Source organism: Myxocyprinus asiaticus, chromosome 4, assembly GCF_019703515.2.
Source record: "Myxocyprinus asiaticus isolate MX2 ecotype Aquarium Trade chromosome 4, UBuf_Myxa_2, whole genome shotgun sequence".
Lineage (NCBI taxonomy): Eukaryota > Metazoa > Chordata > Actinopteri > Cypriniformes > Catostomidae > Myxocyprinus > Myxocyprinus asiaticus.
Window position 1 is genome coordinate 53,062,726 of NC_059347.1, and position 18,388 is coordinate 53,081,113.

The 18,388-nt window shown below is 40.1% G+C and overlaps 1 protein-coding gene across 4 annotated transcripts in view; it reads left to right on the forward strand.

Moving 5' to 3' along the window:
* Nucleotides 1–17,713, forward strand: part of LOC127440235 (guanine nucleotide-binding protein subunit beta-like protein 1) — a 65,583-nt gene extending 47,870 nt beyond the window's left edge. For all 4 annotated transcript variants that reach the window (XM_051696737.1, XM_051696736.1, XM_051696739.1 and 1 more), the window contains one exon: nt 14,694–17,713. In XM_051696737.1, coding sequence (XP_051552697.1) covers nt 14,694–14,960 — 267 coding nt within the window. In that variant the 3' untranslated portion in view covers nt 14,961–17,713. The remainder of the gene's footprint in view (nt 1–14,693) is intronic.
* The last annotated feature ends 675 nt before the right edge of the window (nt 17,714–18,388 follow it).

Below are 18,388 nucleotides of genomic sequence, written 5' to 3' on the forward strand. Positions count from 1 at the left end.
TTTGGAGGTATGCTTGGGGTCATTGTCCATTTGAAGACCCATTTGCGACCGAGCTTTAACTTCCTGGCTGATGTCTTGAGATGTTGCTTCAATATATACACATAATTTTCCTTCCTCTTGATGCCATCTGTTTTGTGAAGTGCGCCAATCCCTCCTGCAGCAAAGCACCCCCACAATATGATACTGCCACCCCCATGCTTCACGGTTGGGATGGTGTTCTTTGGCTTGCAAGCCTCACCATTTTTCCTTCAAACATAAAGATGTTCATTATGGCCAAACAGTTACATTTTTATTTCATTAGACCAGAGGACATTTCTCCAAAAAGTAAGACCTCTGTACCCACGTGCACTTGCAAACTGTAGTCTGGCTTTTTTATGGTGGTTTTGGAGCAGTGGCTTCTTCCTTGCTGAGCAGCCTTTCAGGTTATGTTGATATAGGTCTTGTTTTACTGTGGATATAGATACTTGACTATCTGTTTCCTCCAGCATCTTCACAAGGTACTTTGCTGTTGTTCTGCGATTGATTCGCACTTTTCGCACCAAACTACGTTCATCATAGGAGACAGAAGGCGTCTCTTTCCTGAGCAGTATGATGGCTGCGTGGTCCTATGGTGTTTATACTTGCTTACTATTGTTTGCACAGATGAACGTGGTTTCTTCAGGCATTTGGAAATTGCTCCCAAGGATGAACCAGACTTGTGGAGGTCCACAATTTCTTTCTGAGGTCTTGGCTGATTTCTTTTGATTTTTCCATGATGTCAAGCAAAGAGGCACTGAGTTTGAAGGTAGGCCTTAAAATACATCCACAGGTACACCTCCAATTCAGTACACCTCCTATCAGAAGCTAATTGTCTAAAGGCTTGACATTATTTTCTGGAATTTTCCAAGCTGCTTAAAGGCAGAGTTAACTTAGTGTATGTAAACTTCTGACCCACTGGAATTGTGATATAGTCAATTAAAAGTGAAACAATCTGTCATGCACAAAGTAGGTCTCCTAAACGACATGACAAAACTATAGTTTGCTAATATTAAATCTGTGGCGAGCAACAATCTCCTGACAGTTTAAACGGCCTGGATCGCCTGCTTGGATTGTCAAGGAGTGACTGTCATTATTTGTGAATCAGAGGAACTTTGGATCCTGATCCTGAAGTTCTGATTCTAGCTGATAGAATACGTGCTTCAGAGGAAGATATTACATGAGCGCTCGACGTGAAGAAAATGCTGGATTTTCGTGAGGTTCGTAAATTACATCTGTTTAAACTAGAAATCTGCATATTTGCAAACGATATATAATAGAAGTTTTGTTAATATTTGCCTTTTATCATTAGAAAAGAAAGTTAAAAGTGACAGGGAACTGCTGAGGAGAGGCTGATAGAATACGTGCTTTAGAGGTAAATAAATGAGCACTCCAGGATGCTGATCTGCTCAAGTTTTGTGAGGTTTGTTTATTACATCTATATAACAAGATATGCATATATTTGCAGAAAGTATATGATATTATTTTTATTGATAATTGCCTTTTTATCATTAGACAAGACAGTTAAAAGTTACAGGGAACTGTTGAGGAGAGAGAAGGAGAATGAAACAGGTGAGCACTTTAACGTTTGAATAACACTGTGTTGCACACTGGTCTATTATTTTAGTAACACAATGGCACATAACAACAAAATGATCCATGACCGGTCATTTACATGTCTCACTTCACATGCAAGCAGGCGATTTTCGGTGCCCTCAAGAAACAAATCGGCCAAACAGGAAAATGTATCGGCCGATGCCGATAATTAAAAAAAGTCCGAATATCTGCCAATTTATTGGCCTCGGCTGTATATCGGTCGACCACTAAAGTGTATATCCTTTATTATATGCTGAGAACTTTCCTGACCCATGATTTATAAAAAATTATTTATTATTTATCTTCTTTATCTTCTTTATGCATACATCTGTGTTGGTTTATATATATTTTATGTTTTTTCTATCTTTTTTCTTATTTACTTTATTTTAATTATTTATTTTTTCCTTCACCTGTACTTGTCTTTATGACTCAGTGATTGTATTCATACATTGATTGATCTGTGTAATTTTGTTTTATATCTTATTGAACATTTATGTTGAACCTTCTGTTTTTCAATAAAAAAAAATCTACAGTTTCAGCACAATGTGTGGACTTTTCAGATGGTCCCTTACCACACCCTCCACACATTTAACATGTTTCAGCACAAAGTGTGGACTTGTCAGATGACCCCTTACCCACTATGAAAGATTTCCAACTTATTTCAATGTTAAATTAATGATCTGGAACGATTTTGAATCTGATGCCATCTGACCAGTTTACGGGACAAATCTCATCCCATATTGATTCGATACGGGATGCATCATTTCCTATTTAAATACGGGACGATCCCTTATGTATCAAAGTGTGGTTGCGGAAAATCGTAAGTTTATTGGGAGAAACTGTAAATCGGGAGGACAGCGGAAGGAGGAGTGGAAAAACAGGAGAAACCCGGTAAAATCTGGAGTGTTGGCAGGTATGGTTCTGTGCACTCTATACAGATTTTATGAAAATTCGGCTTTCACTACCTGAGTTTTTTCAGGGAAGAATTCAGTTGTAGAATGTGGTTGTCACTCCCTTAAATAGAAGAGCTTTGTGTGTACAGAACAGGATTAAATGGATATTTAACCCAAAAATGAAAATTCTGAAAAAGTTTGGTTGTAAATCATTTGCTCACCCTCATGTTGTTCCAAACTTGTATAACTTTCTTCCTTCTATGGAACACAGGAAGTTAGGCTGAATGTTAGTCACCATTCACTTTCATTGTATGGAGAAAAGACTAGCATCAGCAGTCTTCAAAATGTTTCCTCTTGTGTTACATGGAAGAAAGAAAGTCATACAGGTTTGGAACCGACATGAAGATAAGTGTCATTCATAGGTGAACTGACCATTTAAACACTCAGAAGAGAAGTGACAATTGCATTTATCTGCAGTGTGTACATGGCCATAAAAACACACACCACCTGATACACTTGGAAAGTATTTGGCATGCCGGGTGATAAATCAGGCTCTCTTTTACTTTAGATTGGCAACTCTTTGCCACATTGTGATGTCATGGTGTAGCTTTACTCTGCGCCACAATACTCTGCACATGTATACGCTTTTATAATTACATTTATACAACATTCTTTACAAAAATGAGATCTCACCAGAGCAGTGTTTTATCTTGCATAACACTTTACTCATCTGAAATGTAATGCCTCATTAGCGGCCATACTCTCTGCTGATTTCAGGTCTTTCAGATTCAATATTTCACATTCGTCCTGAAAATCTGCATGGAAAGGCTCTTATTTACAACACTCCAGCCCTGTGCTGGGATTGTTGTTCTTTCCAGAGTCTTTTACAGATGAATGGATGAATTAGAATTATCCCCAAACCTTCCTCCCTGTTTTGTCTGGCGTGAAAAATTAATCTGCAATAATACTGCAGAAGCATTTATTCATAATTTCTCAAAATAGGCACTATATGAACAGTTTAATTTATTTTGCATGTTGAAAAAAAAATTATTTAGAATGTAATTCTCGGAGGGGAGGGCTTTTTAAAAAAGAGGGCTTGGAAAAGGAGTCTGCTGGGGCTTTTAAATAACCCCTGAGTGCAGCGCAGTGTGACGTCCAGACAGCCGCTGCGAGCTCTTCCTACAGAAGTATTTTTGTGTGGCGGTAGCACTGGGGGTATCTGCTGGGTGGCTGCTCCTCTTGCTTAGCCTGCTCGCTCACTTGATGAACGACCCGCGAGAGGTAATAAAAACATCAAAACCTCGCAGGCTGCTAACCAAACAAAAAACACATCTGCAATAAAAGTAACAGTAGTTCACAGTGGGAGGCTCTACGAAAGGCTGAGAAGTGATGGAGCAACAAGGCCCGAGACTTCACTGTCCAAACCATAACATGCTGCTGAAATGCAGATGCTGTGGAGAAGGGAAACCTGTGAGCTTCAGTGTGCTGCAGGGAAACTGACAGTAGTCCTAAAGGAAGCAAGGCTAAACAATAAGAATTTTTACTGCTTGCCCTGTCAGGCCAGATTTTTACTTGCCCTGCCAACATGTTCACTGGACACCCCAATAAATAGCTATTTTTATTAGCTATTTTATTTATATACTATTAGCTATATTTTATCTTTCAGAAATATTTTTGTGTATTCAGTACATTTTTATTATTTTTATAATTATAATTTATTTATTTATTTTTAAATAAATCTGTAGTGTAATTACATGATGTAATACCATTAATTAACACACTTCTGCTGGAAAATGATACAGTGCAAAAGATCAGTGATTTGGGTAAAATTTTACAATAAAGTTCTATTCCATAAGATTAGTAAATGCATTTATTATAAACTAACAATGAACAATATTTTTTTTTACAAAATGTATTGATCTTGTTTAATAATAATGTTTTAAAATACTGTTGTTTATTGTTAGTTTATAATGCATTAACTAATGTTTACGTGCACCTTTAGTTGAAAAAGATATATTAGTACTGTGTTGAAGTGTTATGTTATTGTTCATTGTTAATTCATGTTAACTAATGTGGTTAACTGATGGTAATGGTTAAAGGGATAGTTCACCCAAAAATTACAATTCTCTGATCATTTACTCACCCTCATTCCTTTCCTAAATGTGTGTGACTTCCTTCTGCTGAACACAAAGATTTTTAGAAGAATGTTTCAGCTCTGTAGGTAATTTCAATGCAATTGAATGGTGGCCAGAACTCAGAAGGTCCAAAGAGCGCACAAAGGCAACATTAAAGTAATCCATTGGACTCCAGTTGTTTAATCAATGTATTCTGAAGTGATCCAATCAGTTTTGGGTGAGAACAGACCAAAACATAACTCCTTTTTCACTGTACATCTTGCTTAAGCAGTCTTTAGGCACGATCACGATTTCAAGCTTGATTACACTTCCTAGTGCTTGACACATGCGCAGAATGCTAGAGGCCATTATAGGAAGTATAATCGAGCTTGAAATCATGGTCGCCAAGGAGACTGCTGTCAAGATTTATAGTGAAAAAGAGTTATATTTTGGTCTGTTCTCACCCAAAATGGATTGGATTGCTTCAGATAGCATTGATTAACCCACTGGAGATTTATGGATTACTTCAGTGTTGCCTTTATCTGCTTTATTTTAGAGCTTTGGTCTGGCCACCATTCACTTGCATTGTATGGACCTACAGAGCTGAAATATTCTTCTAAAAATCTTTGTTTATGTTCTGCAGAAGAAAGAAAGTCATACACATCTGGAATGGCACGAGGGTGAGTAAAAGATGAAAGAATTTTAATTTTTGGGTGAACTAACCCTTTAACTATATATTTTTAGTATATGTTTCATTAAATGTTACATTTCTAATAAACAGTACTGATTTAATCATTTTCAACCAGTTCTAACCAATGCTACCAAGACTATCAGAATTAATTCTCGCAATTTCAACAAATCTGACATCTGTGTAAATCAACTAGATAACATTATCTTGGTATCACTGCAAAAAAGTTCAAAACACCACAGAAATCCAAATGTGCACATTTGCAAGGCATAAAAAACATGTACATGATCAATAAACACGTGAAGTAGTCACAACTTGGCAACTTGAAAAGTGCAAGTGACGGTTCTGTCAACTGGCCTGAAACTCTCTCACACTTGCCCCGGGCCATTGGGCCGTCTTTATTGTTGAACCCTGCAAAAGCTGCAACAGAGGTGAAGGACAGGAAACGTTTTGTTTTATTTTTTTTATTAAGCACAGATAAACTACGATTCACCCTGGGCTGCTCGCCTTTAACACTAGCTCACAGATATGAAAGCCATGGTGGTGGAATTTAGCAGCCGCATTTGTCACAGGGTTGACTAAGAGTAATTAAGCTTGCGTATCACTTTGCATGTGTGATTGCAGCAGTATATCTGTGTGATGCCTAAAAGGAAGATGTTGGTTCAGCTTTTGACAAGCTATGGGTGGTTGGCTGGGCTCCTTTCTATTGACAGATGTAGACAGACAAGATCCTAAAGACTGCGATGGTTGGTGTGCGTGTGTGCATGAAGATTAGTGTAAATCAGGCATGGCTGTCTGTGCATGCTGTTTGAAAAGTGCTGACAGCACTCACAGGTGGATCTCCCCATCTCTTCACATTCAGTCCCTGCATTCCTACCGCCCTCCTCAATTAAACGGCCCTCCTTTCCCCTACCCATGCACCAGACCGGGCTCCCTGATTCAGGTATCCAGCATCTGTCAACACCCCAGTGGATGGATCAGGCTCTCCTATCAAGGGGTGTTCTGGAATGGGGAAGTGGAATGGCTAGTAAATTCCCACTGAAAGTCCTTTGTTGGTATCAAAAATAACAGGCATAGATATAACTTTTTACATGAAAATGCAACTAGACATTTTGCTCAAGTGCATACACCTGTGTAGCTTGAAACTGGGTAGTGTAAATTTCAAAAAGTCATAATTTGTTGCAAGATTAATAGGAAAAGGGGTGTGTCCTAAAACACTGTCAGAGGCAAATGCACCCCTAGCCTGTACTGGAATGTCAGGCTCAAGTGGACAAGTGATGATAACTGGTTTCAATGGATCATTGTAAAGTTAGTTCTGCCTGCCAGGTCAAGGCCGATGAGAGTTACATAGGTGCTCTACGTCATCACACACTTTGAACATCTCGTTGCTTTGCTGCCAAAAATCGATTGCACTTACCTTTTTAATTGGCCTTTGTGTACTGTAACCAAGGAAACGTCTTGACCTCCAAATGTGCAGAAAGACATTGTATATTATTTGTTAAATTGCTGCCAAAACATTTTAAGAAGTATATCTCAGCTCTGTAGGTCCATACAATACAAGTGAATGGTGACCAAAACTTTGAAGCTCCAGAAAGCACATAAAGGCAGCATAAAAGTCATCCATAGGACTCCAGTGGTTAAATTCATGTCTTCAGAAACGATACAATAGGTGTGGGTGAGAAACAGATCAGTATTTAAGCCCTTTTTACTGTAAATCTCCACTTTTACATTCACATTCTTCTTTTGTTCTTGGCGATTCCCATTCTTGGTACATATCGCCACTTACTGGGCAAGGAGTAAAATTTATAGTAAAAAAGGACATAAATATTGATCTGTTTGTCACCGTCACCTTACGTATTGCTACTGAAGACATTAGTTAAACCACTGAAGTCTTATGGATTACTTTTATGCTACCTTCATGTGCTTTTTGGAGCTTCAAAGTTTTGGCGACCATTCACTTGCATTGTATGGACCTACAGAGCTGAGTTATTCATCTAAAAATCTTAATTTGTGTTCAGCAGAAGAAAGAAAGTCATACACATCTGGGATGGCATGAGGGTGAGTAAATGATGAGAGAATTTTCATTTTTGGGTAAATTATCCCTTTAAGCTCAGGGTTAAGCAAGTAATCACACACTCGTGCCTCGTTGCATTTCTAAAATAATCGATCACAGTTTGCTTCTTAATTGGCCTTCATGTAGTAACTAAAGATATGTCTTAACCTCCAAGTGTTGCAAGTCATTGCAGTCATTCCATTGCACCACTGCTAAAATTTAACCCAATTAGCTTTTAATGGCCTTTGTTTAGTGAAAACAGTGAACATTTCTCAAACTCTGAGGGTGGTGCATGTCATTGCACACTTTCATCCTGTTGTAGTGCTGCCAAAAACCGGGTGTATGTATCTTTTTGAATGGCCTTAGTGTATTGTAAACTAGAAAAAGTGTGCAAAAAGTCATAAGTCATCATGGTTTTGTATTGCTGCCAAAAATCCAATGTAGTTACCTTTTTAATTGGCCATTATGTAGCTTAACCAAGGAAACTTCTTAAGTCCTGTTGCGTTGCTGCCAAAAATGTATCGCAGTTTGCTTTTTAATTGGCTTTCTTGTAGTGTAACCAAAGAAACTTTTAACCTCCTTCTTGGAGTATGTTGCAAGTCATCATCATCCGTTGCATTGCTGCAAAGAATTGCGATTGTTAGCTTTTTATTTGGTCTTAAATTTGCAAAACCAGTGAAATGGGACAGTTGTGGCTCAGCGGTTAAGGCTCTTGGTTACTGATCAGAAGGTCGGGGGTTCAAGCCCCAGTACTGCCAAGATGCCACTGTTGGGCCCTTGAGCAAGGCCCTTGACCCTATCTGCTCCAGGGGCGCTGTATCATGGCTGATCTTGCACTCTGACCCCAGCTTAGCTGGGATATGTGAAAAAAAAAAAAAAAGAATTTCACTGTATATGTGCAAATGTATAACATGTGATAAATAAATACAATTATAATTATTATAAATGTCTTAACCTCCAGTGAGCAGCAAGTCTTTGCAAACTTTGGTCCTGTTGCATTGCTGCCAAAAATCAATTGTTTTTAACTTTTTAATTGGCCTTCATTTAGTAACCAAAGAAACGTTAAGTCCTGCAAGTCATCGCACACTTTTGTATTGTTAGATTTCTGCCAAAAATCCAATGCAGTTACCTTATTAATTAACCTTCTTGTAGCTTAACGAAAGAAACGTCTTAAGTTATGTTGCATTGCTGCCAAAAGGCTTTCGTTAAGGTTAACCAAAGAAAATTCTTGACCTCCAAGTTTGTTTCAAGTCATCGCACAGTTGCTCCATTACATTGCTGCCAAAATATGCACATAGTTAGCTTTTTATTTGGCTTTTGTTTAGCAAAAACTGTGAAATGTCTTAACCTACAAGTGTGTTTCAAGTCATCGCACACTTTCATCCTGTCCCATTGTTGCCAAAACTCAATTGCATTTAAATTTGCGTCGCATTTAACTTTTTAATTGGCCTTAGTGTAGTTTAACCAAGGAAACTTCATAAGCTCAATGTGCTGCTCGTCCCGTTGCATTGCAGACAAAAATGTAACATAGTGAGCTGTTTGATTGGCTTTCATGTAGTGTAACCAAGGAAATGTCTAAATCTTCGAGTATCCTAAGACTTTAAACACTTTCGTTCCATTGCGTTACTGCCAAAAAACGATTGCAGTTACTTTTTAACTGGCATCTGTGTAGCTTAACCAAAGCTCAAAATGTTCAAGTCATCACAAACATTTGTCCTGTTGCATTTCTGCCAAACATGGTTGGCTTTTTAATGGCCTTCATTTAGTGAAGATGGTGATGGTGACGGTGAAGTCATCGCAGTTGTTCTGTTGCATTGCTGCCAAAAATTGCAAGTAGTTAGCTTCTTAATTGGCCTTTGTTTAACAAAAACAAAAACAGTGAAATGTCTTTGTACACTTTTGATCCATTAATTTTCTGCCAAAAACCAAAAATTGTTATTTTTTAATTAGCCTTTTAAAGTACTAACCATTTAAATGTCTTAACCTCCAGTCCACCACTTGGCCTGAGGTGAGTTAAGGCATTTTGAGATTTGTTTTTGGCTAATCGTCAACAGAACTGGCATGTACAGTATATGTACAGTGCGTGCATAGATGACCTTTTGTTACATATCAGAATCAGAATGAGCTTTATTGCCAAGTATGCTTACACATACAAGGAATTTGTCTTGGTGACAGGAGCTTCCAGTGTACAACAATACAAATACAATACAAAAAACAGCAGCAAGACATAGATAATAATAAAAAATTAAAAATTATTATACACATACGTACAGACACACACATACATACACACATACACATGGGTAGTGCAAATCTAATACAATCTGTTATGTACAGTGTAAATACAAATCTGTTATGTACAGTGCAAATGTTTTTTGGGGGGGGGGGGTTTCCAGAGGAATGAAATGGCAGAAGAGGTTGGATGTGTTGGATAAATATAAGAAAGACTAAACTGTGTATTGCACATAGTTATTGCTCAATGGGGCAATTTAACTGTTCATGAGATGGATAGCCTGAGGGAAAAAACTGTTCCTGTGCTTGACGGTTCTGGTGCTCAGAACTCTGAAGTGTCGGCCAGAAGGCAACAGTTCAAAAAGGTAGTGGGCAGGGTGAGTGTGGTCCAGAGTGATTTTTCCAGCCTTTTTCCTCACTCTGGAAGTGTATAGTTCTTGAAGGGGGGCAGGGGGCAACCAATAATCCTCTCAGCAGTCCGAACTCTCCTTTGTAGTCTTCTGATGTCTGATTTCGTAGCTGAACCAAACCAGACAGTTATTGAAGTGCAGAGGACAGACTCAATGACTGCTGAGTAGAACTGTATCAGCAGCACCTGTGGCAGGTTGAATTTCCTCAGCTGGTGAAGGAAGTACAACCTCTGCTGGGCCTTTTTCACAGTGGAGTCAATGTGGGTCTCCCACTTCAGGTCCTGTGAGATGGTAGTGTCCAGGAACCTGAATGACTCCACTGCTGCCACAGTGCTGTTTAGAATGGTGAGAGGGGTCAGTGTTGGGGTGTTCCCCCTAAAGTCCACAATCATCTCCACCGTTTTGAGCGTGTTCAGCTCAAGGTTGTTTTGACTGCACCAGACAGCCAGCTGTTTAACCTCCCTTCTGTATGCAGACTCATCGTCATCTCGGATGAGGCTGATGACAGTGGTATCATCTGCAAACTTCAGGAGCTTGACAGAGGGGTCCTTGGCGATGCAGTCATTGGTGTAGAGGGAGAAGAGTAGTGGGGAGAGCACTCATCCCTGGGGGGCACCAGTGCTGATTGTACAGGTGCTGGAAGTGAATTTCCCCTGTCTCACAAGCTGCTGCCTGTCCATCAGAAAGCTGGTAATCCACTGACAGATAGACATGGGAACAGAGAATTGGTGTAATTTATTCTGGAGTATAGCTGGGATGATGGTGTTGAAAGCCGAACTGAAGTCCACAAAAAGGATCCTTGCATATGTCCCTGGTCTGTCCAGATGTTGCAGGATATGATGCAATCCCATGTTGACTGCATCATCCACAGACCTGTTTGCTCGATAAGCAAATTGAAGGGGATCTAGAAAGGATCCAGTGATGTTCTTCAGGTGGGCCAACAGCAGTCTCTCAAAAGATTTCATGACCACAGACATCAGGGCGACAGGTCTGTAGTCATTAAGTCCTGTGATTTTTGGTTTCTTTGGGATGGGGATGATAGTGGAACGTTTGAAGCAGCATGGGACTTCACACTGCTCCAGTGATCTATTGAAGATCTGTGTGAAGATGGGGGCCAGCTGGTTAGCACAGGATGTAAGACATGCAGGTGAAACGCCATCTGGGCCCTGTGCTTTCCTTATCCTTTGTTGTCGAAAGACGCAGCTCACATCATCTTCACAGATCTTAAGTGCAGGTTGAGTAGCAGGAGGGGGGAGGAGGGAGGTTGCAGGAGGTGTTGGTGTTTGTGTGAAGTGAAGGTCAGAGTGGGTGTGGGGTGTGAGATTGGGCCTTTCAAATCTACAGTAGAACACATTCAGGTCGTCAGCCAGTTGTTGGTCCACCACAGGGTTGGGGGCAGGAGTCCTGTAATTCATAAGTTGTTTCATGCCACTCCACACTGATGCAGGGTCATTAGCTGAAAACTTGTTTTTCATCTTCTTAGATTATCTTCTTTTAGCCACTCTGATTTCCTTATTCAGTGTGTTCCTGGCCTGATTGTACAAGACTTTATCCCCAACTCTGTAAGCATCCTCATTGGCCTGACGAAGCTGCCTGAGTTCCGCTGTAAACCATGGTTTGTCATTGTTAAATGTTAAATAAGTCCTAGTAGGAATGCACATATCCTCACAAAAACTGATATATGATGTAACAGTATCTGTGAGCTCGTCCAGATTGGTGTCTGCAGCCTCAAAAACACTTCAATCAGTGCAGTCAAAGCAGGCTTGTGGTTCCAGCTCTGCTTCGTTGGTCCATCTCTTTACAGTCCTTAATACAGGTTTAGTAGATTTTAATTTCTGTCTGTAGGTTGGAAGATGAACCAGACAGTGATCAGATAGTCCCAAAGCTGCTCTAGGAACAGAGCGATATGCATCCTTTATTGTTGTTTAGCAGTGATCCAGTATATTTCTGTCTCTGGTTGGGCATGTAATGTGCTGTTTGTATTTGGGCAGTTCATGTGTGAGGTTTGCTTTGTTAAAATCCCCAAGAATAATAATAACTGAGTCCGGGTATTGTTGTTCCATGTCTGTGATTTGATCAGCCAGCTGTTGCAGCGCGGCATTCAAACACGCATTTGGCGCGATATACACACCAAAATAAAGGAGGAAAACTCCCGTGGCGAGTAGAAAGGCTTAAAGTTAATAAAGGGCGCATCCAAATTAGGACAGTGCATCTTCTTTAACGTTGTTACATCTGTACACCAACTTTCATTGATGTAAAAGCATGTTCCACCGCCTCTCGTTTTCCCCGTTAACTCCGCGATGCGATCCGCTCTGAACAGCTGAAAGCCCGGCAGATGTAACGCGCTGTCCGCAATGGCTTCACTCAGCCAGGTTTCTGTGAAGCACAAGGCAGCAGAGTTTGAAAAGTCCTTGTTTGTGCGGGTGAGGAGATGTAGTTCATCCGTTTTGTTAGGGAGAGCGCGGAGATTCGCAAGATGAATGCTCGGCAGCCTGACCAGCGCGCCTGATCGTCTCCCTCGCCTGCGTCTCATAACGCGTTTAAACAACACAGCCGCGCCTCCGACTAAAATGTCAAAACGTCAGAATATTCAAAATCTGTTGCTGTTGAATGTTCAGCAGTTCGTCTCTGGTAAAACTGACTGAAAAAAGATTACTAAACACAGGACAAACAAAAAAAAATAACAAAACAATAGAAGCGCTCCACACCGAGGCAGCCATCCACGGCGCCATCATGATATCCCCATCAGGAAACAAAACTCAAACAGAAAAATGAAGGATGGTTCTTAAAGACTGATCTCTTTGATGTCTGGAAATTCATTGTAGAGGATCTGAGCTCATGGAGAAGTATTCCATAGGAAAGTTAATGATATGATCACTCTCAAACTCCATACTACTTGTAGTACATTTGACAGATGTTCATTATAGTGTACAGTATACACATGAAAGTTGTGCTTTTGTGCATGCAAGCTATACCTAGATGACATGCTCAAATAGCCAGAATTTGCAGTATACAAAAAACCTTTAATGTGCAATTTGTACACTTCTGATCAGTTTCAGGAATAATGAAAGTTGTTGTTGTACTGATAAAGTAGGCAGAATGCAATCTAACATTATGTGATTTTGGACTTTGTGTAAGTCACCGTCCTCTAATGGTTATTCCACAATACAGGCCTAACGGCTCACTTTATAAACACCAATTTACCTTTTTTATCACTCCGCTGTGACCTCTTAATTAAATTAATGTATTTTCCTGACACAAACTATGGGAATCATAACAAACACAGATAGACACATTAACCCATCATTATCAGCTCTGTAATATGGACCAGATGGGCGTTTAGTTCAGGCATACCAGCCTTAGCTCGGAGTGATTCATCTTTCTCTCCCGTCCCTCTTGGCCGCAACACACCACCATGTTTCTCCTTTTCCCATTGTGGGAAAGTTTCAGCCCGTGTCTTGCAGGTGACATCACTACTTTGTTCTAGAAGTCTGATTTGGTCTCTTTTCAAATTTCTGTTATGAATAGGACAAATGCTACAGCCAAACATTATATTTTCCCTTCGTAAAAGAGTGATGTTAGGCTTTTCTTGGGACGGTTTTCCTGGTGCATTCTTCATTATGCTCTGGTCGGGAATACCTGACTGGCTTATTTCTTCCACATGCAGGAGCGAATGGCTCTGATTTTCCAAGCAGAAACAGGAGCACGCCGACAAATTCTTCACTGTCTTCTCCCGCATGAGAGCCATTAGTCTCTTTGGACAACGCTTATGAAGTCAATTTTACGCTGTCCAGTTCGATTCCAGCGTTCGGACCAGATGCCTCCTGTGGAGAGACAATATACACACATACACACACACTTAGTACACGTGTAGAACCTGTAAGTCTCTCCAGGAAATACCTCAGGAATATCCTCAAAGGAGAGGGGCCACAGATAATGAGCTCTCTGTAATACTTTATAATATGTCACTTTGTTGCCCATTACTGAGATTTATCTGGTCTCTTGGCCACTGTAGATCACAGAAAGCAAGGGAAGGGTAATCTTTAGCCAGCCAGCAGTGCAGCATTTGGTTCCTTGCTCTGTTGACCAGACCTTTCAATGCAAATGTAATTCACTAGACTGCTAAAACAACAAGGGCTTTGCAAACAAAGATTTCAGCAAACGACAAAGGTAACTCGCCCTGTCCCTACCTCCTTATACTCCAAACCAAATAGTCATCGGCGTAGCATTTCGCTTGTGCCCCTCATGCTTGAATGTTTTACAGCCGATGATTGAGGCGCATGGATTTCCTCTGCCAGGTTCAACAGCTATTTAGCTGTTCATTTGCAGCTCAATCATCAGATCAGCTGAAGGTGGCTGAGGGGAATTGCTTTTTTTCTCTTTTTATGGATTTAAATGTACTCTCGCTCAGGTCATTAAACAACAAGCTCATCTGTTTCTGGTAAATAGTTTGTGTGTCGCACATTTAAACAGTAATACTTTCTAGCCATTGGGGATGAATAACCAAGTGCAGTGATAATTAGCATGAGGTGAGATAAATTTTCCATCTGATAATCAATTTACATCTCTACTGCCTCTATGAAATTGTAGGAATACCAAGCATTTGTTAATTACAGTCCCACAATCTCAAGTGGCATCTATGATGTTTAATTTGTCCAACAAACACTGATCCTGACTTGTGTTCCTTCACAGATGAACAACTCCAGTCATCTGACCAATCCTGGGGTCTCCCAGCTGCGTATCCGTGCCGATGGCAAGATCGTAGCAACAGCAGGCTGGGACAACAACATCAGAGTGTTCGGTTGGAAGAAACTGAAGCCACTGGCTGTTCTGCAACATCATACTGACATGGTGAATAGTGTGGCCTTCTCAGACCATCGGGACCCCCCACAGAGACTTTTGGCCGCAGGGTCTAAAGACCAACGGATTAGTGTGTGGTCTATATATAGCAAAAGTTGAGTCAGGCTTTGAAAGACAGAGGCCCTCTTTACCTTTTTCTTCAAACTGATTGTTGCAAATTACTGACTTTATTTACATACTTGAGCATGTTGCTAATATATATTTTAAGGAAAGCATAAATAAGTGGCTGACCGCCATTTAAACGCGTCCCTACAGCATGGTCTCATTTAGCAAGACTGTCATTATTTACATGTCCTAAGACTACATTATAACACCCCGTTACATGTTTCACCCTAAACGAACAAGGTTGGATTGCTGAAATGCTCTCATCACACACCAAGCAAAAACAGCCAATGTAAACATACTCCATCATCATGTTTTGTTGCAGTTTGTCACAATGGCCGATTGTTATTTAAACGTGTTGTATTGTCAAAGGCACAGCTTAAACCATTCACTCTGATCTGTTTGCTTTTCTGCAGGGTGATGTGCTTCGGTAGGTGTGTATTTACTCTTTAAGTCGCACCTGAGCGGCAAAGTAATCCACCGCTGTTTTTCCCCAAATCTGTCTTAGAGTTTAAGATTGCCCTCTGGACTGACCTGCATACATCACGCAGGGTTAATCACAAGGGCTCAGGCAGCACCGACAGGCCTGTTTGTTAGAAAGATTCATTGAGCAAGTTTCGTTTCATTCTTCCCTTTAAGTGAAGGAGACTATTTTTCGTCTGAAGACAAGGCTGACCTTTGTGTTTGGATGTGGCCACAAGACAAACTGGTTATTTTTGCATTTATTTCCTTTGCTCTGTGAATGCTGGACAGCTCAGTCACCGGAGTAGTTGCAGAAATTTATTTCTGGTTAAGATTGTAATGTTTTTCTTTTCTGATTTTAAATATTTATTTTTTTTTCTTGTTTATACAAAGATTTTTAATCGGCACTTTAGGTAAACAGATATCTAGCATTATTTATACTTATTGAAAATGAGGTTCTTGAGTGCTCAGACAATACTGAAAGAATGCTTTACTATTACATTTAAATAACTTACAGTTTAAGTCAGAATTTTACATACACTTAGATGTAACTCATTTTTTAACCAATCCACAGATTTAATATTAGCAAACTATAGATTTGGGACAACTATAGATTTGGGACATTTAGGACATCTACTTTGTGTATAACACGAGTAATTTTTCCAACAATTGTTTACAGACAGATTGTTTCACTTTTAATTGACTATCACAATTCCAGTGGGTCAGAAGTTTACATATACTAAGTTAACTGTGACTTAAGCAGCTTGGAAAATTCCAGAAATGATGTCAAGCCTTTATACAATTAGCCAGTTAGATTCTGATGGGAGGTGTGCTGAATTGGAGGTGTACCTGTGGATGTGTTTTAAGGCCTACCTTCATACTCAGTGCCTCTTTGCTTGACATCATGGGAAAATCAAAAGAAATCAGCCTAGACCTCAAAAAATTGTGGACCTCCAAAAGTCTGGTTTATCCTTGAGAGCAATTTCCAAATGCCTGAAATTATAACGTTCATCTGTTCAAACAATAGTACACAAGTATAAACACCATGGGACCATGCAGCCATCATACCACTCAGGAAGGAGACACATTCTGTCTCCTAGAGATGAACGTAGTTTGGTGCGAAAAGTGCAAATCAATCCCAGAACAAATAATAATTAATAATTATATTTATTTATCACACATTATACGTTTGCACATATACAGTGAAATTCTTTTTTTCACATATCCCAGCTAAGCTGGGGTCAGAGCAGCAAAGAACCTTGTGAAGATGCTGGAGGAAACAGGTAGACAAGTATCTATATCCACAGTAAAACGAGTCCTATATCGACATAACCTGAAAGGCTGCTCAGCAAGGAAGAAGCCAGTGCTCCAAAACCACCATAAAAAAGCCAGACTACAGTTTGCAGGTGCACATGGGGACAAAGATCTTACTTTTTGGAGAAATTTCCTCTTGTCTGATGAAAAATTTTTTGGCCATAATGACCATCGTTATGTTTGGAGGAAAAAGGGTGGGACTTGCAAGCCGAAGAACACCATCCCAACAGTGAAGCATGTGGGTGGCAGCATCATGTTGTAGGGGTGTTTTGCTGCAGGAGGGACTGGTGCACTTCACAAAATAGATGGCATCATGAGGAAGGAAAATTATGTGTATATATTGAAGCAACATCTTAAGACACCAGCCATGAAGTTAAAGATTGGTCGCAAATGGGTCTTCCAAATGGACAATGACCCGAAGCATACCTCCAATGTTGTGGCAAAATGGTTTAAAGACAACAAAGTCAAGGTATTGGAGTGGCCATCACAAAGTCCTGACCTCAATCTGATAGAAAATTTGTGGGCAGAACTGAAAAAGCGTGTGCGAGCAAGGAGGCCTACAAACCTGATACGGTTACACCAGTTCTGTCTGGAGGAATGGGCCAGAAGTCCAGCAGCTTATTGTGAGAAGCTTGTGTAAGGCTACCCAAAATGCTTGACCCAAGTTAAACAATTTAAAGGCAATGCTACCAAATACTAACAAATTGTATGTAAACTTCTGACCCACTGAGAATGTGATGAAAGAAATAAAAGCTGAAATAAATCATTCTCTCTACTATTATTCTGACATTTCACATTCTTAAAATAAAGTAGTGATCCTAACTGACCTAAGACAGGGAATGTTTTCTACGATTAAATATCAGGAATTGTGAAAAACTGAGTTTAAATGTACTTGGCTAAGGTGTATGTAAATTTCTGACTTCAACTGTAAATTGTTTGTTTTTATATTCAGGTAATAAACACATTTTTATTTAGCACATCATGATCTTATTTCACAAAATTGCAAAGAATTTGAAATTGCATATTTTTGTCAGTGTGTATAAAAAATAATAGCCATAGTACTAAGCGAAGTGGGATTTCATGCGTCTCAAAGCGGTGGTGCTAGAACATCAAACGGCTCAAAGCCATTATGCCCCATAAAGCACGTGTCTCTAGGGGTGTACCCAGACAAGAATATCGCATCAGACAGTACAGGAAGCTCAGGGAACTTGGAGGCCATCCTTGTAAAGGAAAAACAACAGCGGGCGAGTCGCCGGCCAGAGAGGAAGACAAAACAGTTAATTTCACAGTCTGCCCAGTCATTAGCCCACCCCTTGTCATCTTTGGACCCTCACGTACCTTTGTCCATGACCTCTTTGGAGCTTGTCTGATTGGTAATCACTTCCTACATTTGTAGACTTGGGGGGGGCAAAACAAAGCCTTCAGTTCTGTGAATAAAGCACATAAGCATCCATTGCTGGAGATTTGAATTTATATCTCCCAAGTCAATAATAGATCACTTAAGAATTCAACATAAGCAGAACCTGGACATGGGCCACTGACTAAAACCTGTGGCTCACTGAACAACAGACATGCCTGTCTACTGCCCCAGGGGTCAGAGGTCATGTGGTCATTCTATGGCAGTTTAAACAAACTCACAGTCACCCACA